Source organism: Myodes glareolus, chromosome 17 (genome assembly GCF_982192425.1).
Source record: "Myodes glareolus chromosome 17, mMyoGla1.1, whole genome shotgun sequence".
Lineage (NCBI taxonomy): Eukaryota > Metazoa > Chordata > Mammalia > Rodentia > Cricetidae > Myodes > Myodes glareolus.
Genome location: NC_142042.1, coordinates 52,504,812 through 52,529,466, shown reverse-complemented (window position 1 = coordinate 52,529,466; position 24,655 = coordinate 52,504,812). Strand labels below are relative to the sequence as shown.

General features: G+C 48.5%; 2 protein-coding genes across 2 annotated transcripts in view; one reads left to right on the top strand and one right to left on the bottom strand.

Annotated features, from left to right (window-relative positions):
• The window catches only part of St7l (suppression of tumorigenicity 7 like), a 76,881-nt gene extending 67,645 nt beyond the window's left edge, over window positions 1–9,236 (top strand). The window contains exon 15 of the mRNA XM_085677879.2: window positions 5,543–9,236. Coding sequence (XP_085534005.1) covers window positions 5,543–5,647 — 105 coding nt within the window. The 3' untranslated portion in view covers window positions 5,648–9,236. The remainder of the gene's footprint in view (window positions 1–5,542) is intronic.
• On the bottom strand, window positions 8,006–22,908 carry Wnt2b (Wnt family member 2B). The gene is made up of 5 exons (XM_048442307.3): window positions 22,418–22,908; window positions 16,067–16,287; window positions 15,001–15,278; window positions 13,129–13,393; window positions 8,006–9,538 (listed from the first exon to the last, which is right to left on the bottom strand). Exons 1-5 carry the CDS (start codon window positions 22,597–22,599, stop codon window positions 9,309–9,311), a joined length of 1,176 nt encoding a protein of 391 aa, XP_048298264.1. The 5' UTR covers window positions 22,600–22,908; the 3' UTR covers window positions 8,006–9,308.
• Between the last annotated feature and the right edge of the window lie 1,747 nt (window positions 22,909–24,655).

Here is a 24,655-nt window from a genome sequence, read left to right as displayed (position 1 = left end):
ACTATATACATATTAAACTCGACACAGAGCCTGTGCCTACTGAGTTTATACAAGTCAGGTGTCAGTGAAAAAGGAAACTGGCTAAATGATGATGTTTGTGGAGTAGAAGAGCAGGCCTGAAAACTGTACTAGAGCGTTGACGAGTAAGCTAATTAACTCAGTGCTGTAGCAGATAAAAGGGTATCGGATCATGTGAGTCATGACTTGAAGGTAGCAGATGGAGGCTTTGGAATTCCCTGGTGACTGTTATTTCTCTGGCAATCTCTCTAAGCTTGCCAAACCTACTGAAGTAAGCAGAAGTGGTCCCTCTCTGCATAGGTTAACAGAATGTCCATTTCCAGATAGAAAGTTCGGTGCATAACGGCAGCTTCTAATGCAGAGTCTAATTGGTGACAGGGTGGGAAGAAGGCACACCCATCTGACTGTGTGGTAGGGAGCCCATTCCCAACCATCATTCGCCTGCATTCCTATGACACTACTGACTGTGTCTGCTAGCATTCGGTCTCTAGGAAGACTTAACTCCAGCCCTTTGAACTCTGTAAAGCTACTCCCCACTCTCACAGAATTGGAACAAAGATAAGGAACATGGTTATTTAGCCTTTTCCCTGAACTTTTATCTTCTGGATGGCATTAAGAGTAACCATATCTCTGTCTCAGCCTCAAATTCCATATTAAATTTTTTAAAATTGCTTTTTGAGCAATAACTTTTCCCATGTTGCTTAACCAGTCATGCAAGTTGAGGCTTCTGTCGCTAGGCCTATTTTATAATAGCTGCCCTGGGAGAAGAGATGAAAAATAAGACAGTTAGATATTTTATGAGTATTGAAATCCCCTCCATTCAGAAATGTAAATAAAATAACCAGCACGAGCAACCAGCTTATGTCAGATTCCATGGGTTTACATTACATGGGGAAATTATAGTGCAACCTGAAACAAGCTGCTTAATGAATTCATAGTGGTGTCACAATTGAATGTAAACCCCTGGGCTTTCCTTTTGTGAAGGGTTTCAGAAATCACCTTTAATAAACTGCCTAGGAGAGGAGGGATTACAGCTGAGATGACACTGACCAACGTTATCGCTGTAGAGTCGCCGCCTCCCTTCCAGCACCCACTCATGCCAGCGAGGTAGAGCAGAAAGTTAAGATACTGCTTACCTTTGGGCTTATTCAAGGAGCATTAAAATACATGTACTCAGCATCACACTGGGTCCAGCGCATAACCAGTGTTTATGCTGGCTTTGAAAGTGGCATCAGGAAAGCAAATAGAGGAGCAGGATTGCCCTTGTGCTCTTTGTCCTTGTAGGTCAAGTATGACCTGCTAAACTGCCGTTTTTACCTGACCAACTGCAAGATCCGCATGGGCTCAGAATTGTCCACCTTTAGCTGTTGGTCCAGTGCCCTGTAGTTAGAACTGTCTTCTCATTTATCAGTCAACATGTTTTGTGGGTCTCTAAAGTTCTTTAGAAGTTTCCCTCTGTCCACTGTGCCCTCACATATGATAAATTTGTGGCCACAAAAATCCAGTATACCGAATGAAATATGAGAGTCAAGTTTTAAGGTTTAGAGTGAGGGGAAGAAATGTATTTTCTATTTTAAATTATTTCCTTTTCCCATTCTCATTTCTTATGCATTTGACTTGATTGATGTCAGGTTTGGGGCCTAAAACTACATTAATGTATATCATAGCTCTGGATATTTAATATCATTTAATTAACCCAGAATTTCAAATGATAAGGATCTGTAGTTAGTGATGCATAACATTTTTGTGGCTTTCACAAACACCTATCTTTGAGTCCCTCTATCAAATGAACTCATCCCAGTGCTCTCCCAGAGATGCCCCGAGTTCACTGCCATAGCTTTTGTGCAGCTCTTATGAGACGCTGAACCTTTTGACACAATCACCTCATAATAAAGCTCCAGCCTCAGCATTCTGATTTCTCTGTATTCCCCAATGTATATAGTATATACTTGCTTGAAATTCCTCATATATTGCTCGCACATTCTTGCTTGTAAGCTTCAGCATACACCAGTCCCTTCAATATAGACTGCCTTCCTCTGACTACCTTCCATTGTTCATGCCTTATCTTATAACATTCCAGCCCTATGGAAAACCATCTCTAATGAATTTCCTTCACGTTTTCTTTCATCTAAGACTTGTTTCCCAGTCTCTTAACTGTTTGTCTCTTTGTAATTGTTTCTGCATGTTGTTACCCAACAACATGATGCTAACAATGATGATCATTCTCTAACCCCTCTGCCTTTTTTATTCCATGCAAACCTTTGAAGGCCCACAGGTGATGGGCTTTTCAATGTCCTAGTGCACATTCATTCCCTTTCCTTGTACTTTACAGATGTATCCTAGAGAAACAAGGGATCTGTTGAGGGCTCGGCCTCCATGTCAGCATGCAGGTCGTATGATCAGGAAATATTAGCCCTTTGATTTGTCCACTTTTGCATTCTTCTCAGACACCTTCACACTACACACATGAGACCAGTAATAGACCCACAGACAGAAGTAGGGAAGGTTCCACTGAAAGCCAACTTAGAATTTTCCTTTCTTTTTACACAAGATCTATGAAGCTGCTGTTGTCAGCAGCTCAGCAGACATACCCCTGCTCTGACTCTTTTCCAGGAGTCAGGGTTAGTTTAAGAAAAACCTCTTGTAGAAGCCACGACCTCGTACTTTTATCCCCTCCATCTGGTGTGCGGCCTCAAGGGGCTGTGCTGCTATGCAGGAGGTGAGCAGTGGAATTCTTCAGATGATGACTTCTGAGCCCACATGTGGAGGCAGTTGGGGGGTGGAAGGCAGGAGAGCAGTGAGAGCCAAGATGGATGGACCAAAAACCAAGGTTTGCTGCAGAAGGAATCCTGACTATAGGTAGGTGTTCTTTCCCCAGCTCAAGCAGGGGCCCAGGTCAGAGAGCTGTAATGTCCCAGCCCATGATTGATGAACACTGTGTTTCTGCAGCCTCCTTTCTGACTTCCCGGTTGGGGTATACCAGTGGGATACATAGGGTATTGGAGGGCTTACCCTATCTCTAACCAAGTGTGTGCCAATGTGGGACCAGGAGGGACCAGCTGAGCTAGCTACCTCTTCTTCTGTCTTCAATTAAATTGAGGCCCCCATTTTGAGTAAGGGCGGAAGGAGGAACCGAGAAAAGCACACTTTTGGTCAAATGAAATTTGTTGACTGCCTCATCTTAGAGATTTTTCTCTGCATCATAGATATCCTTTGTCTTAGGTGTATCCAGACAACAGCCCGGAAGCCACATGTATCTGCACATAGCAAAGAATAACTAAATGCAGCCCAACTCAAAATTATAAGCTTACTTAAAACATGAGGGGTTTTGTGATTTTAAAAAACAAAAACAACAACAACAAAAAAACCCTTGACTGCACAGTTCTTGAGTGAAGACTTTGTATTGTATTGTCAAAGTTAGACACAGCTGGTACTGGTAGATGAAATGCCTGTCTCAGTGGTCCAGGGGTTTATACTGTTTCTTAGGTGGGCTTGGATGGGATAGTATCTTAGCTTTTCCACCAAGGAGTTAGTAGTGGTTCTTTTATGTTTGTTTGATTCTCGAGACAGGGTTTCTCTGTATAACCACCATGGCTGTCCTAGAACTCCCTTTGTAGACCAGGCTGGCCTTGAACTCACAGAGATCTGCCTGCCTCTGCCTCCTGAGAGCTGGGATTAAAGGTGTGCACCACCACTGCTGGGTGGTAGTGATTCTTAAAAATAATGAAGTCTCAAAGACAATTCCAATACAAGCCCAGAGTCTACTCATTTCTTCTCATGATTACTCTGACTCTGCCTATGCATTGAGCACCACTGTAAACGAACTTAGAGAAAATAAAAGAACAATTTTAATGTTAATCTGGGGGATGGAGGAGTGGGGCCTCAGGGAATGACAAGCAAAAGCTGTTGAGATACAGGGTCCTTTGTAGAGTGACTCCTGGGTAGTGATGGTAACAGTGGGAACGGACGATGGCTACGAGGTTATGGGAAGGTAGTCCTAGCCTTTACAAACTCTGCTCAGATACTCTGCTGGCAGTGGAGGATTCCTGTATGGGTTGGGGCTGTTCTGAAGTGCTGGTAAGCTGACACCCCCAGGCCCAGCATCCTCAGACTTTGAGGAGAGTATGTAGTATTTGAAGCTAAAAACAAATAAGCAAACAAAAACTAGTTATAGTGGTGCACGCTTTTAATCCTAGCATTTGAAGGGTGGGTCTCTGCGAGTTCAAGGCCAGCCTGCTCTACAAACCATTCTAGGATAGCCAGGACTACAGAGAGAGACTCTGTCTCGAGAAGAAAAAATAAATAAATAAATAAATAAACAAACTAGGTTTGTGTTTTGGCTGGATCATTCATTGAACCTCTCTGAATGACTCCATAAAATAGAGTAATCCCCACCTTGCAACCTCTGGAGTGATTGTGAGATCTATACATACATGCCCAAGCATTTTGTGCACAGAAGACTTTTGTGAGCATTATTGTTATTCTTGGGGAAGCCCCACTTTGGAATTTGTCAAAGGATGAGACCGCAGGCTTGACTGCTTACAGGATAGTAGTACTGACAAAATGTTATCAGATTTTTTTGCCTTCTTTGGTTAAAGAACTCCTGTGTCCTGCTACTCTAAGTGAACAAAGAAAAGGTACTTCAACGTCAGGGAGCAAAGCAGAGAATGTCCATCTTGCATTTTTAAATCCTGGATGACCACAGCATCTTATGTAGATAGCCACAGTGATGCTCAGAGGTAATCCAGGCTATGCGTGGAAGTGGGGGAAGTAGTTTTCAGACCCCTCTATCCTTTTAACTTTGGGGTTAGGGTCAGGTATACTACCTGTGAAACCTGTCAGTCATCCAAAAAGAAAACTAACTCTGAGAAAGCTTAGTTCAATCTGCAACCATGACATATTTACTCCAGTAAACCCACTGCTCCTGCTCTTCAGACACCTCTCTTACAGAGATCATTCCTGGAACCAAAGGTATCCTGTTTTCTAGCCCGGTAAGTTTAAAACAGCAACAGATCATAAACACCAAGCTCAGTGTCTATGTGTGACTTCAGAGCAGTCACAGGAGGCTGGCCAGTCAGGACACAGAGGATGCACTCCTCCCTCTCCTCCGTGCAAACCAGGTTTGAGAAGTTGCACAGCCTCAGCCGCTCTGCTTGGGTGGTAATTCTCCACCCTTGATCTCTTTTCTCCGTGCCCTTTCTGTGTCCTTCCTCCACCACCTCCCGGGAGAGTACCAATTCCCAAAACAAACATTGCATTGCATGTTGATAATGTAGTTTTGAAACATTCCTTGCTTGTAGCTGACCCTGTTGTTGGTATGATTTTGGGGGGATCTAGATGCTGGTTTTTAATTGTTGGAGAGATGAGACTATTGTAATTCCCACACAACCTGAGAAAAGCTGTGTGAACTCGTTTTGCGTGCACCTTCTGCGTGTGCGTATGTATATATGTGTCCTCATGGTTGTGCTCAGGCTGACAGGAAGGGCAAAGAGTAAAAAGGAAACGCGTCTTTCTTATTTTCCAGCATTGCTTCAAAGATGCCCAACCCCCGCAGTACAGGCAGTTCCCAAGCGGAAGGTGGGGGCAGAGGCCTCCAGTAAGGCCATCAATAACCAGGTGTGTAATGTGAGGCTCTCTGTATTTCATTTCTGCACCCAGGGCCAGCTCTGCAGGGTTGCTTACGGAGCGCTCTGTGTCTGGCACCTCGCTCCACCAGACCCAGGCGCCCAGGGCCCACCGACCTGCCCAGGAATGCACTGCATTGTTCTCTGCTGCTGTAATTTGGCTGCAGGAGCTAGGCTGAATGCCTCCCAGGGATGAGAAACATACTCTCCCTGGCGGCCTCCCTTATCCCCAGCCAGCTTGGGCTTCTGCCCTATGACCACTGAGAGCATTTAAATAAAAAGTTTAGAAAGGCGGGGGTGGGGGTGGGAAATCCTGATTATCTGTCTTCTATTAAGCCATGCAGAAACTTATGTCCTGAGTGGGGTCTAAGAATTTGGCAAGGGGCTTGGTGGTTGGTGTTCTTGATAAGGGAAGAATAGTCTCCTGCAGCAAAGAGAAAGAGAAACGAGGCTGAGAGTGTTCGAAAATTAGATCTACAAAGCTTGTAGCAAACAGACCGTCAGGATAGTGTTTTCTTCTTCTAATCTCAAGTCCCTGATTTACATTTACTCTATTTGAGAGTGTGAAGTAATGCTTTGTTTTAGAGCTGAAATCAATATGATTTGGTTCTTTTCTCCAGTGCTTTGTTGGGGGCTGTGGAGGGCCTTCTTACTGGGTTTTGTTTGTTTGAGACAGGGTCTTACTTCGTTCTTAGGTTGGCATGGAGCTCACAGTGTAACAAAGCCTGATCACAGACACAGCAGTTTTCCTGCATCAGCCTCCCAGAGTGTCGGGATTACAGGTGTGAGCTATCACCCCAGCTCTTCTAGTTAAAAGAAACTGGCTGCAGGCTGTGCAGCTGAGGATCTTCAGTCACGTGCCTTCCCCCAAAGATCCTATTATCCCTAAAAGATAGAAACAGTATCTTTTAAGTTCACTTTATATCCAAATAGCACTTACTGAAATGCACTGTACTAAATGTTTATCAAAAGATAAAAGAAATGAGGACCAACAGGAGGGAAAGGGAAAGGGGGAGAGGTTAAGATATTGCTGGTGGAGGACAGACTTCTACCATTGAGAATAGGTGGAGACACTGCTGGTGGAGGACACACTTCTACCATGGAGAATAGGTGGGAGGGTGCCTTCAGAACGGATGAGGGCGGAGCAGAGCTATGTGGAACCCCAGCACCAAGAAAAGTTCTTGTTTTTTTGCTTGTTCCAAATAAATCAGTTTCTGTTTGTATAGTGTAGAATCAACGCCAGTTGTCTAAAGCCAATTGGAATGCAGAGACAAGCTAAGTTCTAAGGAAAAATTAATTGCTTGGCCATCATTCCTTCTTGGGGCCACACAGCTTCTGTAGCAGGGCTCAGATAGACATCTTTTATCTCATATAAACACCTCACTTTACAAACTTCTCACTCCCTGAACAGCTATTTCTCTCTCAACCATTTATAAGTGGTTGTGTATCTTTATCAGCTAGAATTGGGAGTGCGGGGAGAAACATGGAGTGATATGAACTATCACAGAGGACTACCACTTCTTTCCATAAACTAAGAACCCCGAGTCAAAGGGTAGGTGATACAGCACAAGTAGATTGAACTTAGGCTGGGTTCCTGTAGAAGGCCTATGCCATCACTGATGTAGTAACTTGCATGTCTTCACCCCTGCTCCCAAAGCTTCCCCCCTTTTAAGAGAAGTTCCTCTTCCCCTCCCATTCCCCCTCCCTAATCCCACCACCAGCTCATCAGTTATCCGGTTGACTCTACTCTGCAAGGACGACATTCTCTCTGCCTGACTCATTCAGTCCCATTTCTTCACAGCCATCCCCTCACCACAGACCACAAGGGCCCTGACCAGCTCATGTTTTGTGTTAATGGATGTGAAACCGGAGCAAATCCCCTCACCAAAAGAAAAACCACCCTAAACTCTCCCACACAGGTCTCAGCAGGTTACACAAATATTAGTCCTATCATCCAAATAAATCTGCCTCCGTGGCCAGAGTCACCCCCCGCCCCCCACAACCTCCTGCTGCCTGGGCAGAATGAAGTTGCTCCACAAACATCTGAGAGCCCGATTGGATAAAGAGGGACCGGAGGGAAAGAGCAAGGCCCTATATCCAGAATTCCCTGCGAAAGCTCCTTAATCTCCAGTCTGTTGTCAAGACCAGACAGCCCTAAATTAGAAGTTCCTAGAGAAGTTAGGATGTACTTGATCAGTCAGAGGTTTGATGAAGTATATCTGTTGGCTGTTAAATCTCAATATCTGAGCGAGGCATGCATCCTCATTTTACAGATAAAAAAACGGGCCCGGAGGATTGAAAGAGCCTGCTGAAAATAAAAAACACAGTGAGTGCGTAAATAACTGGCATCGAACCTCGGTCCGTCAGACTGCAGATTTCTATAATATTGCTGTTTATCAGTAGGCAAGATGATCACTGTGTAGTCATACAAAACTAGGCCATCAAGATTTCAAAGCCCATATCTATATTCTAGCTTTCCATGCCTGCTGTCTTTGAAGACTCCACTACTGCATACTCTAGTTAGACTAGTAGCATAGAGGGAACCTCCCCTGCTTAAGTCCATCATGGATGGGCAGTAGTTATCAGTAGGACTTGAAGAATCACAAAATAAAGACTTGCTGAGTAAATAGGGGAAGGCTACTGTCTTCTAAGGTGTCTACCACTTTGGCTCCAACACCAACTCATTCTCTACATAGCGACATGCTTTTGCTCCTGCGTCAGTGCTGAAGGTCCTCTCCTAAAGAACTGCCGAAATGAGAGCTCGCCAGCTTCCTGGTCTACACTGATCCTCATGCAGCCCTTGAGATCAAGTTTGCTTACACTCTCCCATGAGTTGCCTGCCTTTCACTTAGTCTTTTTCAAACCTACATAATGTCCAGAATAATGGATTGGGGCGGGGGGAGTCCAAAGGCCTAGCTAGGCTTAACATACTATTCTCTCACAGTTCTGTTCCAGGGCTCTAATGGTCTATTAAGACTTGGAACCACTGCAAGCTACCTCACTCTAACAAGCAGCCAGTGAGCAGGCTGCGGCTGACTGATGTAGGTGAAAAAGGAGACACAGAGAATGTGCATGTGTACAGTTGTGTGATTTCTCCCCTCACAAAACCACTGGTTTATAAGCTGTATAAGAGCATGAGGTGAAGCCTTGTTCACCATGGCTGACACATCTAGCTATGTCAGGGTCTCAGCAGAATACTATAGCCTAAGATTGTCTGCACAGACTGTGTCCTGTGAAGGGACAGGCAGTTTTATCTCTGTCCTATGTCCTTGGCTACAGTAGGATAAAAAAGGAAGCCACCTCCAGATTCCCTTCCTGTTGCATACCCAAAGAGTATCAGAAGTCAGTGCAAGCAAAGGGGACAATGAGCCTTGACTTTAGTGCAACTCAGATCACTCTGAAGAGAGCTCCTACCTCTTCTACTCTCCCTCCAAACCTCCAGGTGGAATAGCAGGGAGCCACTCACTCTCATATCCATCCCCTAGCAACTCCTCCCTAGGGCTAAGGAACCAGCCAGGACATTGGGGTCCCCCTGGATCACTCTCCAAGTCCATAACAGAAGCTGTAGCAGCCCAGGATTGAGGGTGGAGGAAGGTGTGCATGCAAAAATCTTGTGCTTTTGAGTTGGAGGCTTGAAGTGGAGGGATGAAGGAGGTATCTGTGTGTTCAGGTCTGGTCCAGCCACTCTGCCTTCTTAGGAGCCTTGCAGGTGTGGACGTCCACAGTGTTCCTGCACTCTTTGCACCGCACAGCACAACACCAGTGGAATTTGCACTCGCACTGGGTGACGCGGGTGACCCGAGTTGTGTCGTATCCTCGGCCACAACACATGATTTCACAACCATCTGTTCCTTTAGAGGTCTTGCTGCAGACGCGGCCTGCGGTACCTAGGGAACCTGAGTTGGGGAAGAGAGGTGAGAACCAAATTACTTCTGTTTTAGCCACCATGGGTATCCTTATACTCTTAGGAAGACATAAACAATCTCTCTTTCTGAAAATGTACCCACTAACCAAAATGATCATTCATTGTCCTCTGGCCCAGGCTCATTTATTTCCACCATTAAAGCTTCCCAGAGGTTGCCGGTTTCACGTGTGGTCCCTTTATTACCAATGCACACTGCCATGTCCTCTTCAGAGCCTAACTTGAAAATGTAAAAACTGTGAGTCTGGGTGAGCGTCTCTCATTTTGTGGGGGTTGTGATGGCATCTGGATTTAAATTCTAGTTGTGCCACTTCATAGCTGTAGTTATTTAGCAAGTTAATAGATGTGTCTGGGCCTCAGTTCCCATATATGAAAGTATATATACTAGCAGGTCTGGTAGCACATGCCTTTAACACCATCATGGAAAACACTGAGGCAGGGGAGTCACTTTCAGGCTAGCCTGGGATATGTAGTGAATTGGAGGCCAAATTGGAATGTATCGCATGATCCTGTCTCAGGGAAACAAAACGACTCAACATCTGATGTAATAAGTTGTTATGGTGCGGTTGTCACTGTTGTCCAGCAGAGGTGGACCGGTTGCCGTGACTGGCTAGAGGCGTATCTCTAAGAGTTCCTGTGTTGTGCCCCTTTCAGAAGGGATTCCTAAAGAGTAAGAAAGCTTTCTCCTTACACAAGGAATGCTCAGGACCTCATTCCAATAGATGTCAGCACCAAAGATCCTATAACCCTTTACCCAGTAACAGGGACCTGTAAGTGGAAAAGTGACTGGCCTGAGACTTCAAGAAAGAAAATGGATCAACTAACTTCAACAACAATAGTCTCCATATTCCACTAGGATATGAGGGGAAAATGCAGAACTTTTATCTTTGTGCTTTGGCTTATTGGTTTAAAATCTCTGTTTTAGGGCGAGGAGTATAGTTCAGTGGTAAGTACTTGCCTAGCATTTGCAAGACCCTGCACTGGATCCCGGCATCATAACAATGATGACATCAAGAAAAACACAGATAGCATGCAACAGCATGAGTGGAGTGTCTAAGAACATGCTCAGTTTTCTCCTTTAAAATTTTTATATGTATGTATTAAGTAAGTAAGTTATGGGCATGCATGGGCCACAGCATACATGCAGAAGCCATGTTGGTTCTCTCCTTCTATATTATAGCTCCTGGGGGTGTCAAACTCAGGTTAACAGGGTTTGCAGAAGCACCTTTACCTGCTGAGCTGTCTTTCCAGCCCTCAGTTTTACTTTTTAAGATTTATTTTATTTACTTATGTGTGTATATATCTTTGTCTGTGTGTATGCACACTTGTGTGTGGATGCCCTCAGAGGCCAGAGGAGGGCATCAATCACCAGGAGCTGGGGTTACAGGCAGTTCTGAGCAGTCTAACATGGGCTCTGGGGACTGAACTCAGATCTTCTACAGGAGTAGCAAGCACTCTTAGCCACTCTCCAGTCCCTCCATTTTTTTTTTTAACAACAGGAATAACTAATCCAAAACGTTAGGAAACTAGACTTTGGGCTGACTAGGTCTACTTCATATGTTATTCTGACTCCAAGGACTGGGTTTTAAACACCGAAATCCTCTTCTGCAGTGTGGAGCTATGCTATCCAGTACTGCAGCTACTAACTGCATCTGCTCTCTTAAATCAGTGAATTAAAATGAGCTAAACTAAAACATTCCAGTTTTGAATTGGACTAACTCTGCAGTAGTCTGTCACACTTGTTCACGGTTTTAGTCTCTGTAGTTTGTTACCCAACATCAACTGTAGTTCCAAAAGTATTAAATGGAAAATCCAAAGACAAATGATTAAAACCTGTAAATATTTTATCATGCTATGTTATTAAAATTATCTTGTCTGTGACTCAGTGGTAGAGCCCTTGCCCAGCATATTGCAAGGTCCTGGGTTAGATCAACAGCACCGCCAGAAAATGGGTCTACTATCTTATTATTTGTCCTTGTCGCTTATCCTGTGCCACACCTAATCTACCAGCTAAACTCCACCACGGGTATATCTGCCTCAGAAGAAGCATGTCGCACAGAAGGGCTAAGCACTTTCAGGTATTCACTTGCTCAGTTATCACATGTGGCTGTGGAGAAGCAGCAATGGAGATTCGATCATTGCACGAAGTTTAGTTGGATAGAACTGCTGTGGAGGAAATACCTGGTTCTGTACTCCTGGGGTGGCTTACACCATTTGGATTCTTTGGGTTTATGGGACCTAATTTCTTGCCTCTGAGAAAAATTCATATACATATGACTCGTCCTCCCTCCTAACTCCAAAGATCCTTCTCCGAGGGTCCACTTCAGAGATGTGAAACAGGTCTACACTTCAGGCGCTGTGGAATTACTCCCAGGCATCCAGAGATTAACCCTCTGAGTTAGAACACATGAAAAAACTAACTCATGACAGTATGTTTCTAGGAGAGGCCAGAGGGCCTCCTCAACCCTTTTGACTTCTAGTACTACAAACTGCACATGTACCTTCCACTATCCAGTGGAGCACTGCCCCCTCTGTGGGCTGAAATGATGAGAGTAAAGCCAGCCAAGGTGGGTGGCTACCGAATCTTGACTAGTGACTCTCCAACAAAGAGCTGGGAGCCCAGTGACAGGGACCAGGAGAGAAGCAGCTCCAGTGAGCCACACACTGTCCCTAGTTTAACTTATCTAGACCAGAAATCATGAGCCAAGATGGGAGCTTCCATTCTCTCACAGAAACACCTTGTCACTTTGCACTGTTCTCAAGGTCCCTTTCCCAGCATCGCACATACATAGATCAGGCGGAAAAGGGTCGTAAAGCTTGTTACTAAGTGCTTGCTGTTTCAGCAGCCTTTGCAGAGGACACCTCCGGTCTTCCTCACTGCTTCTGGAATCTGCAGTGGAGGCACATCAAGAAGCAGCTTGATTCCCCATGTTCAAACAAACCTTCCTTGACTGCATTGGTCATCTTCCTTTTGCGGGCAGGGGGCTCTTGAGACAGTTTCTCTATGTAGTCCTGTCTGTAGATCAGGTTGCCCTCAAACTTAGATATTCACCTGCCTCTGCCCTCAGAGTGCTGGGGTTAAAGGTATGGCCACCATCGTCCAGCTGGTCATCTTTCTTTGTAGTACATTTGCTTACTATGTCGCTTTTTTTTTTTTTTTGGTAGTAGGGGGTGTCAAACCCAGGACCTTGCACACACTAAGCACATGCTGTATCAGCTGAGCTCCATCCCCAGCTCCATCTTATCTCTTCAGCTAGATCGTAAAAAGCCAGCGGCTTAGTGCTACAGCTGATGCTTCTGTGTAGCTCTCCTTGCTCAGAACTGAAAACAGGTGGCTCATTTAAATGCTCTCCAAGTAGCACCCCAGACCCTAGGGATGTGTCAGAGCGACTCAGGACCTGTCTGTGTAACCTTGGGCCTGGCAGCCTGAGGTGCAAACCACCTATCTCGTGACCAGATTGCTTCCCTTCCTTAACTCCTGCAAACCAGACAGACCCAGGTTAAGCAGAAGCGCTGGCACTAATCACCAGGTTCCACATCTCTCTCTGCTTGCTGCTTTCTCACCTGCAGCCTTGTCCAGGACACAGTAGTCAGGGGAGTTGTCGAAGTAGACAAGATCAGTCCGGGTGGCATGGCGATAGCCTTGGCGGGCTGCTGTGAAATTGGCGCCGTCCTGGGTGGCGGTCACCTGCACAGCCCCATCATACCGCCGCCTCAGGTAGTCACCAGTGCGGCGGAAGTCTGAGAGTGCCCTCCAGCAGGTGCGTAGCGTGCAGGAGCCGCTCACACCGTGACACTTACATTCCAGCTTCAGAAAGCGCCGCACAGCCTGGAGGAGGGAGGAAGCAGGTCAGGACACTGCTCAGTCATCCCTAGGGTCGAAGGCAGGAGTGTTCTGAGCTCTGCTGGCCCTCTGCCGGATCCCACCCCTTCTCTGACTTCTAGGATATCTTCCTGGATGACTGCCTGCTGGATTGTCAAGCCGCAGGATTCTGCTCCTGATTACAACCTACACATCCTTTTAAAGAGCCCAGTGCTATGCCTTCTGCTATATAGCAGGTGTTCAAACACCAGTGAATAGCCTAAAGCAATACCTGAAGGTCTTTATGAAGGAAGGTTTTCCTCTAAAAACAAACTACTTTTGGGCCAGTGATGCTGGTAGCGAGAAAAGGCACTTGCCATGCTGTCCTGGCAACCTGAGTTTGTTCCCCAGAACCCACATACAAGTGAAAGGTGGGAGTCAGCTCCACAAAGTTGTCCTCTGACCTCCACACATGTACCATGGTATTCATGTCCACCTATATACATCATGCATACACACAGAACAATAATAAATAAATTAAAATTTAAAAAATTAAAAGCTACTTTGGGGCTTGGGAAATGGCTCGGCATGTAGGAACTCTTACTGTCCCCATAAGAGCCTGGGTTTAAAGCTGGGCAGTGGTGGCGTAGCACTCAGGAGGCAGAGGCAGGCGGATCTCTGTGAGTTCGAGGCCAGCCTGATCTATAGAGCAAGTTCTAAGACAGGCTCCAAAGCTACAGAGAAACCCTGTCTCGAAACCCCTCCCCCACCAAAAAGAATCTGGGTGTAACTCTTTACAACCCATGTAAAAAGCCAGGCTTGGCAGCACATGCACTACCTGTAGTCCCAGTGATGGGGGCTGGGGGACAGAAACAGAAGGATTGGAGTTAGGAAGATTGCTGGAACTTGAGTTCCAGGTTCAGTGAGAGACCCTGCCTCAAGGGAATAAGGAAGAGAGTGACCAAGTAGGACATCTGACGTCCTTTAGTCTCTGTGAGAAAGCACAGACATGTACATCCTCGTATACACATGTGTACGCACAATCAGACAAATCACATTTTTAAAAATTGAAAATTTTCTTTTTTGTTCAGCTTGGTGGCACGCACATATAATCCCAGTGCTCAGGAGGTTGAGACAGAAGAATTTAAGATCCACCTAGACTATAGGCAGAGTGAAACCCTGTCTCAAGCAAAACAAAGCAAGGTGGGGCATGGTAGTACACACTTTTAATCCCAGCACTAAAGAGGTAGAGGCAGGTAGATCTGTGTGAGTTCAAAGCCAGCCTGATCTATATATTGAGTTCCAGGGCAGCCAAAGCTACATAGACCCTGTCTCAAAAACAAAGAAAGAAACAACACCCCCCACCCCCCCCCCAAAAAAAAACCAAAAGAAAACAAAAAGGAAGGAAACGGAAAGGGAAGAAGAAAGGAGAGGAGGGAATGAGAGGGGGCAAAGAGAAAGTTCCTTTCCTGTCTTAGGAAAACCTGGCTTCCTGCATTCTATGACAGAATGTTAGGGATTTTGGATGCAATCCAGAGGCCATCAACTCTTCCACCTCTGATTCCAGCCCACGGTCACGCTAGCTGGTTGACCCCAGAGAATATGAACATACATACCCAGATGGGAGTACTGACCGTGCGCCCACAGCGGTTGTTATGCAGGTTCATGAGGGCCCGGGCATCCTTAAGCCTCTTCTCTTTGGCATCCACAAAAGCCTTGGCAAAGCGGACACCATAGTGGATGTTGTCACTACAGCCACCCCAGTCAAAGTCCCCTCGCTGGTCATGGTGCCGACCGCGGGTGTATGGGTCACAGCTGCACACACTCAGCTCACCCTGGCTACAGGCCCGAGTGATAGCGTGAACCACTCCTGCTGATGAGATGGCGTAAACAAACGCTGCCTCCCGGCTACCTGCATGGAGAGAGGCAGAGACATGTTACAGGAACGGTCCGTGTCTTCCGCTCCTCCACCACACACACTGGGGGGGGGGGGGGAGTCCTGATGCAGCTCCATCTGCCTTGGTCAACATTCCAGGGTTTTCAGGCCCCCTCTGCTGGACAGTTCCCCCATGATGTCGACCCCTACCCAGGGGGTCAGCCTATTCAGAGAAACATCCTGACTTTAGCCTGCTCTGGTCCGCTCCTTGACCTTAGGGACAAATGTTCGTCATCCCCAGTTCTCCTTCCTCTTCGGAGTCCTGTCTCATCCCCTTTCTCCTCTTTTGCTGTCCAGCTCTGCTGAACTGGAGGTAAGCCACTAGCGCTTGGAATATTTACACATGACCTTTCTGTTTATCTCTTGTTCTCATTACTATAATGCTGGGAGGGACTGTTAGGGTGACAGGGTGACACTAGTGACCGTGGTGCTAAGAAGCAGAGGACTGGGTCCTAGTCTTTAGTTGTATAGTGCATGGATGCCTGCCTGACTTGGATATGGGGAGGCCAGAGAACGGAAGGAGAAAGATGGAAGTATCGGAGAATGCTTACCTTGACCCACCATCTCAAAGCACTTAGGTTGAGAGGGGCCCTGGCTTACAATTCTAGGGTGAGCAGCTGTTCCTGTTTCCCGGGTTTCCCACAACCGTTCCTTAGATTATGAGGTAGTTTGTAGGAAAATGAAGGGGATCATGCCTACCCTTCTAACTCACCACCCCAAGCGAAGGAAAGGAAGGGAGGAGGAAACATGGAAGAGGACCCTACTTCTAAGCATGACACGGCCAAAGACAGTGTGGTCCCGGTCCAGTGTGGTGCAATTCCAGCGGTGATGGCGGAACTGGTGCTGACACTCTCGGATCCATTCTCGGGCACCTTCACCCACTGAACGCATGATGTCTGGGTAGCGCTGGCACAGCTGCCGCTGCCGGCTCACCAAACCAGGGATGTTGTCACAGATCACTCGGGCTCCCAGTGCCCCTATGTACCTGTAAAGTGGAGACAGCTTGTCATAGCTTTCCAAAGGGGACGGACATCAGCAGAGGGATAAAGAGGGGGATTATTTGGTATCTAGACCTTAGAGGCATTCCTTTCCTTCCCAAGACATTCTCTGAGGCTGATGGGGAGAACCATTACCCACAATCTCTGACAAAAAAAAAAAGCTACACGGTTGCAGAAAGAGTAATTGAGTGGTCTCCCACCATTACCAGTTCCCCAGCCAAACAAAGTAACAGACACTTCTAAAACACAGACCAGGCATGTGTCATATACACAGAAGCTGTGGGCATGTCATACAAACCCACTGCCTGTTTATTTAATAAACATTAAGATCCTCGCAGAAAAATAAACTAACAAAATGAGAATCGGAGACAACTCTCTTAACATGCACAAGTGGCTGGTCTAGGAGATAGCTTGGCCACAGCAGGATGGAGAGAAGGGGGGCTGGGAAAGGCACCATGGGTAGTTCTGAGTAATGCTCACAGCTTTGGCCCGTGTGGCTAAACAAAAAAAACCCCTCACTTCCAATCCCAAGGCTACAAAGCAAGATTCCATCTTTTACCCTCCTCCTCACTCCCTTCACTCCCAGGCCCTAAAGCCTTTCTTCAATGAAGCTTTTAAAATCACTTTTCCCAAACTATAAGGCACAAGGTCCAGGGAAGACCTTTGAGGACAAAGAGCTGTTTGCAGCAGCGGGAAGCCCAAACAGGACAAAGTAGTAAGAGTTCAGCAGGCAGGATGCCACACACCTGCAATCCCAGCACTCAGGACACAGAGACAACAAGCAGAACTCACAGAGCTCCAGGGCAGCCTAGTCTACGTAGAGTTCTAGGCAAGGCTATATAGAGACCCTATCTCTTTAAAGAAATAAACAGTGTGGTATAATCTCTAGTCTGAATAATTTACAAGGTCAAGCGAGATGGCCACTGAAGGACCGGTGGACTGCCAGCATCACTCAAAACTGCTCTAGGTGCTGGGCGGTGGTGGCGCACGCCTTTAATCCCAGTACTCGGGAGACAGAGGCAGACAGATCTCTGTGAGTTCGAGGCCAACCTGGTCTACAAGAGCTAGTTCCAAGACAGGCTCCAAAGCTACAGAGAAACCCGAACAAAAACAAAAGCCACTGTCCAAGGCAGTATTACCGTTCCTTTCAAACAATCTTACCCATGGACTCCACCATGACCTCAACAGATTCTGGAGAGAAAACAGGAGGCTATCACCCTTCGTCCTCAACAAGTCCCCCGAAGAAATGGGACTCATTCCCTCCCTTTCTGCAGCTTAGCTTCTCTCCTTTCTGCTCCCCTTTCCCCCCCAGCGCACCCTCCACATAGCGCTTCCTTCGGTCTTCCCAGCATGTTCTATTCTCTTGTGCCAACACTTGAAATGGAATTCCACGCTTTCCTGTTGGGAACAGGTGGGAGCTGTAGCCATCAGTTGCTACTGCAAACAGAAAACTTTGGTCTGAACTATGAATGAGCCAGTGGTTTGGGAATGTCCCCAAAGTGGGCCTAGACGTGAGTGGGGAGAAAGGAAGGCAGCCAGCCCTGAGCCCTACCCCCACCCTGCATTCCCACAGCCGGCCCTCACCCACAGACTAGATCACCACCAGTGACAGGAACTCAGGCAAACACAAGGAGGGTTGCCATTTGCCTCTTGGGGAACTCAGCAGGGGTGATGAGCCCCATCTGTCCCTAGCGAGCGAAGGGCTAGAGGGCTGTTCCTCTAAGAACAAATCCCATGGACTCAGCATCCCCAGCACTGTCCATCAGGGCAGCAGCTTCCAGGAACAAACAAAATAAACAGCACAGGCTGGGCCAGGCCGGAAAGGCCTGCCTGACGCACGCTCTGCGTTCCGCCCACCGCCCTGGTGCTTTGTTTGTAGTACTGAAACCATCAGAGTTGGAGCTCGTCCCTGTCTCACCACCGGTCTGCTTCCCCAGCTCAGCCCCAGATTACTGATCTAGGCAATGGGTGTTTGTTTTTTTATCTGGGGCTTGGAGGAAGGAGGGTGGATAGGAATGGGAGACCAATGATCCTGCCCTCATAGACAGTCTGGAGTGGGGCAAGCCAAACTCTGGCAAAAAGAGCCTTCCTGTGGTCTGACTTTAATCCATTCTGCTGTAGCCCACATTGATCCTTAGTATTGCATCCTCAATGGGCATGGGACATCTGTTCAGTATCTAAGATGGGAAGGTAATTAGACTTTCCTATTACCCTGCTTACTTCCTAAGTAACTACTTCAAGACCCTTCATGAGGTTTGCCTCTTGTAGTCAAGTGTGGGAACTGCCAATAATACTGAGCCTGAACCTGAACGCATCTCCCTCAGCTCAACACATGCTCGCACGATGCCTACTGTGTGCATGCCTGCACAATGCCTTCCCTCAGCTCAACACATGCTCGCACGATGCCTACTGTGTACATGCCTGCACAATGCCTTCCCTCAGCTCAACACATGCTTGCACAATGCCTGCCGTGGGCCAGTCACTGAGCTTAGCTGTTAGGGGCACAAAGACCTCATGCCATCCCTCAGCTCATCATCTAGGGAGGATGCCTCAGTCCTGACTTCCTGTTTTCCATTTCAGAAATTACTTCTTCACTTCCTTCCCCGCCTCTGCATCAGAGCACTCTCTTCACCTGCTTTTGACCAAAGTCACTCAGATCCTCCACTAGCCTCTTGCTTCTTGGGAGTCTTAGACTCTGCCTCCAGGTCAACGGAATCCTCATCAGCATCCCCAGTGCTGAGAAATGCCTCTAGCGCACAGTAGGCGCTTAGTAGCTAGTGGAGAAACACCGGCTTGCTCTCATTATCCCCAGCTTCCATCTCCCCCTAACCAGTCACCAGCTCTTGAAATAGAGTTAGTTTGGTTCTTGTCAACACTGTCTACCCTTTTGCAGACATTCTGCTTCTGTCCCTCTAATGGAGCCAGGGATCTCCACCCCCTCCTTTTGTGTTTATCCACTGGCATAAACCTTAGAATTTAGCTGGGAGTGGCGATTCACAGCTTTAATCTCAGCACTCAGAGGGCAGAGACTGGCAGATCTCTGAGTTTGAAGCTCTGTGTAGAGTTCCAGGGCAGCAGGGATGCATAGTGAGCCGCTGTCTCAAAAACAACAGCAAACCACCAAGAGGACGCCACAGGATGTGGCCTAGGGAAATCTCTACATTCTGGGTTCAGGAATATTGATGGAAATCCCACTGTCAAGGGACACTTGGGGGGAGAACCAGAATAAGGGAAGCCATCTGACTTCAAACTCGAGGGGCTTTTGTAGTTGTTTTGTTTGTTTGTTTGTTTGAGGCAGAGTCTCATTATATATCCAAGGATGGCCTCAAAGTTTTGATCCCCTAGCCTCAGCCTCCGAGTAGTGGTATTACAAAAGTGTATCATCATACCCAGGCAAAATCCATTTTTTTATTCTAGGAGCAAGAGAGGCACACATGTTTGATTAGAAATAAAACCATAAAGCTCCAAAACTGATGTAAAAATAAGCAGTTTTTTTTCTTATTTTTGAGATAGGGTCTCACTTTGTAGTCCTGGCCGACCTAAAATTTGCTACATAGATGAGGCAGGCCTGGAACACACCAAGATCTGCCTCTGCCTCTCAAGTGCTGGGATTAAAGGTGTGTGCCACCATACCCAGCAAGTTTGTTTTGTTTTGTTTTCTCGTTTGCCCCTATCTCTCAATCTCTTCATTGGTGAAACAGGGATTATAACAGTAGCTACCTCAGACTTATCCTGGAGAATAAAGATGGTGCTTAACAAGGCCATTTGCTATGGAGCCTGCAGTTTAGTAAAGACTCAGGACAGGGTGTGTGCTTAGTAACGGTAGTACTGATATGACCCTGCTCTATGCTCTCTTTATGAGACCAAGAATACACCTAGCTCTTGCAAGTCTCCACATTTCTTATCATAGACTAAGAAGAAACTATCTGTATCTTCTTCAAGTTAAAGAAAGAGACAGAGGGGTTATTGGAGAGGAAGGGGGGAAATCCTAGGCTGTGAGGATCAGACTGTAAGTCACAGGGATGGCCCTCTGCTCTGATGTAAAACACAGACACTATGAGTCAACAGATGTCCATCTCCTCCAGGGACTGTACATAGTACTAGCCTTGCTGAGCTTGAGATAATCATCCTGGGCGCCAGACCTGCCCTCGGAATTCAGGCTTCCTCCTCCTACAAGTGATGGCCACTGAGACAGACACTTTTGGCTATAGCTGTGTCAAGATGAGGGCGAGGAGGTGGGAATGAGCTCTGCCCCTACACTGATCCTGCCCTGATGCTGTCTACATGAACAGAAGAGCCACTCAGACCCACTGTCACCTGCCTCCCTCCCCAACTCTTCCATGTAGTAGCCTTTGCAGCGTCTTTAACATGAGCCACTCCAGGAGGGAAGGAGAAAGAAAATGGGACAGGGAAAATAGTAGTCAAGGGGGGAAACGGGAACTAGAAGAGCTGCAGGTGCGTCTGTAGGAACCACACCAGGATGCAGAGATGTCCAGAGGGTCACTTCCTCATCTAAGCATCCATAGGTCACCAGGATTGTCTCAAGTGTTTCAAAAAGGCAGTTACCGAGTGAGCCAGATAAAGATGGGCACTGGGTACCCATCTTTGGTGCTTCTGTGCTTTCTCCACAGGGACCCTGAAGGTGTAAGCCCTCAGCGAAAGGTTAAGGCTGGGGAGGGGTGGGGGTGATCTCGCTCTGGTCACTAAAAGGCTCCCCTGCCCCATCTTCTTTCTTTCCCTTTCCCCTTCTAAAGGAATGTTTCAAGCCAGATGTAAGATATAGGCCTCTCTGTTTCCCCATCCGAACCCCCCTCCTTGCCTTCCCCAACACTGCAGAGATAAAAAAGATCCAAAAGAAAGATTTTTTTCTTTAACAGGAAAACAGGGGTGGGGGTGGGGAAGGAGAGCGCAGCATCTTGAAATGATAGGAATCTGCAGCCAGAGCCGGCTTGCCCCTCAGCCAGCTACCCCTCACCCTTCCAGCCCGGATTCCTAGTCTAGAGGAGAAAAGCCACAGGGTGCAAGAGGAGAGACCTCACTTTGTGGGAGGTGGGGGTGGGTGGAATGGGGGTGCTTCCTTTCGAGGGAGGAGCAGAGCAAGGGGAAAGGGGAGCACTGTCTGCTAGAAAGGGGCACGAGTCCAGCCCAAGAAGCCAGTTTGATCAGAGGGGTGAGGAGGCAAGAGCTGAGGGGACTGAATCCTTCTGTCCAATTCTACCCCCTTACTTTGCCCTTTCTGGAAAGAGGATGTGTCATTGCGGGGCTGGAGGAGCCTTGGAGCTGGGTAGGGAATTCTACAAAGAACACAGCAGGCACCCAGTGAATCCTGGACACCTTTTGCCTCATCTGCCTTTTGGAAGTGTCTGAAGACCAAGGCCTACAAGAGATCTGAAGAGAAGCTCTCAAAACTCTTGAGACTTTAGAAGTCTCTGGGGCTTGGAGGGGAGAGGTGGAAGGTTGGGTCATCTGGGGCAGGAAAGCAAAAATGGACATCAGTGTTCAAAATTACACCCTCAAAGTCGAGGCTGATGACAAATGCCTGGGTTATGCAACCCCAAGTGTTTAATCGGTTTCAATTGTGGGAATTAAGGGGAAAGGGAATAGTTTGTGCCTCAATTTCACTTCTAAGCCTTGCTGTGGATACTACTGCCTCGTTGTGTGGCCTAGACTAGCAGAGGAATGTGGGTCCCAGCCAGCTGCCCCCAACTCCACATCCCCTGGGGAAACCTTAGGTGGTCGAAGGCTTTTTGAAGGCAGCGACTGTGGACGGCGTGGAGCAGTCACTGCAGGATGTGGAGAGGAGACTGGCTCCTCGAACCAACGCTGAGAGAGAATCAGATAGTAGCCTCCGTGCCAGGGTCTTGAGGAGAAACACAGGGGGCACATCATAGCTGTCTAGGGGTCTTCAACCACCAGCTCCCTCGCTCCAGATGCTCAGAGCTCCTCTCTCCAGCGCCTTATTCCCTCCATCCCCTCACCAGCCACTGGAGACTTCTGGGACTGTCCTGCCCAGATCGTCTCCGGTTCCATCCAGGCAACTACCTGGTGCTTGAGCAGCCGGTGTCTGCAGCAGGACATTCGTTCCCTGAGCCTAACCGCCCTGAGAGCCACACTCACCACCAGGATGTGTCAACACGGGCCGGCAGAGTCAGCAGCAGCAGCAGTAGCAGGCAGGCAAGATTCAGGCGGGTGGAAGCCGGAGACACGTCGGGGGCCGTGGGTCTGGATGCGGGGACCAGGACGCGGGCACGCCGAGGGGCGAGCTGCGCGGCTTCCTCCGCACCCCGCGGCCTCAGCATAGCTCCGTGCAGACTCCCGCCGTGCAGCCCGCAGGGCCGTGGACGGGCACCGTCTGGGCTTCCTCAGGCGTCTCCTAGCTCGCCCCTCTGGGTGGCCATGGGGACTATGGACAATCGGGGACCGCGGGGCACGTGGAGTCCGGGAACCGGGCGCAGAGTTCCCAAGAGCTCCCGAGCTGCAGGGTTGGGAGACCGACGAGAGCTGAGCCGGGTGTAGGCGGCTCGGGTGCGGTGGCAGTGGCTCCGGAGCGCGGAGTGCGGCGGGGGCCAGAGCGCGCAGACAGCCCCTGCGGCCGCAGCTCTCATTGGACGGGGCGGGGCGGGGCCGGGGACACGCGCGGCTTCAGCTCGGCTCCGCCCGCGCCAGCCCGGGTGCTCCGCAGCGCCCTAGGTGTGGCGGCTGCCTCCTCCCCCTCGGCTTTACCGAGCGCCACCGTGCCGCGCCCTCACCTGCTCCGGCCACCCGCGACGGGGCTCTTCTCTGCATGCAGCCCCCTGTCCCTACCGACGCCACGCCACGCCTCCGGGTCCTAGCGCCCTTCACTCAGCGGCGCGGACCGCTGGGTTTGATGGCAAGGTTCACCCAGTGCGTGTGGTGGGGGAAGGGTCGCGGACACTCCTCGCCCCCTAAACTACGGTGAAACCATAGCTAAGCGCAGAAGATGCGCTTTCCTCAGGTTCTCCTATCCTTGCGCTTCTGGGAAACTGATAGATAACCGGTCAGCCAGAGTTGCTGGACAGTGGGACTCCCTTGGCCACGCTGCCTTCGGGCGCCGTGGGCAGTCGGCTTCGAGCGGGGGACTCTCTCATCAAGGGCTCATCGCGTCCCTCCCTCCCCCGCTTCTCCTACCCACTACACCGACACTATCCTTTCGTCCCGTACATAGTTGAGACCCAGCTCCTATCCACCTAGGTGCTTTCTCCAGTTCAGGGTCGTGAAGCTGCCCAAGAGACACACCTGCCGGCGGGATGCTGCGGTTGCTGCCCTGACGGCCGACCGGGGCTCGGCCGAGCTCGGTCTCTCCCGGTATCTCCGTCCTCCACCCCCTCGGGCGGAGCTGCGACTAGGAAAGAATCAGAAACAGCTGGGCGGCTTTCCCGCACCAGAGGCCGGGGTGGGGGTCCTGCGGAGAGAGTGGAAGCCCTGATGCCTTCTCTTCCCCTCCCTTTCCACCCTTCCTCTTCTCCGCTGCTCGCTGGTTCTCCCTCAGTCCAGCAGAGCCCGAGGGTGGGGGGTGGGAAGTTGGGAAGAGGTGGAGAGAGGTGTTGTGGACTGAAAATGACTCCTTGCTCCCTTTCTATTACCCCGCCCCCACCGCACAATGGGCTCGCGCTTCCCTGGGTGGGAAGAAGAATCCCCGTGGGGGCACAATGATCCTTACTGAAGCATAAAAAAATTCTTTAAAACCCTGAGCCTTTCAACTGAAGACTTCCTCTGGGGTCTTTCAGCCTCAGTTTCTCCTGCCTAGCCTCCCATTCCCAGGTGTCTTTCGTGCCTCTCCGCGTGATTTTATCTAAACTATAAAGTCCTGATGTAAACATCATGCTGGTGACTGCCCACCCACCTTAACCCCAAGCTCACTGTCAGTCCTTGTTTGGTCGGGGTGTTAGATGCTAGAGTGTGAAGGACAGGGCACAGCTGGCTGCAGACATCTTAGAGACAGAGAAGAGAGAAAAGTTCAGGGGGCGTTTGCCCTCTCTCCCACAACTCTGTCCTTCGCCTGAAGTTTGTGTGGTAAGAGGCCAAGTATATGCATCAATTCCACAAATATCTCCTTTTATCTGCTAGGGTTGTGCTGGGCTCGGAGAAAACACACACACACACACACACACACACACACACACACACACACGAACACACACATTAAAAAAACATTTCTGCCTTCATGGAGCTTACATTTTATTGAGCAAGATAGATAATAAACGTTAGAGATGAAACATATGGAATGCTAGTCACAAAGTGGTTAAGTACAGAGGCCGGGAATAGGGCAGGGTAAAAGGGCCTCATCACTGTGATAGTCACGAGAGGAAGTGAGGAGGCAGGAACTAAGCTGGG

Bases quoted from the DNA above. Each gene is read 5' to 3' on its own strand.
- Wnt2b (XM_048442307.3), bottom strand. From the start codon at position 22,599: ATGCTGAGGCCGCGGGGTGCGGAGGAAGCCGCGCAGCTCGCCCCTCGG. The intron at 15,279-16,066 runs GTAGGGTCCTCT...CTCTCCATGCAG, and splicing joins TGGCCGTGTCATGCTTAGAA to GTAGCCGGGAGGCAGCGTTT. The intron at 9,539-13,128 runs GTGAGAAAGCAG...TCCCCAACTCAG, and splicing joins TGTCCTGGACAAGGCTGCAG to GTTCCCTAGGTACCGCAGGC.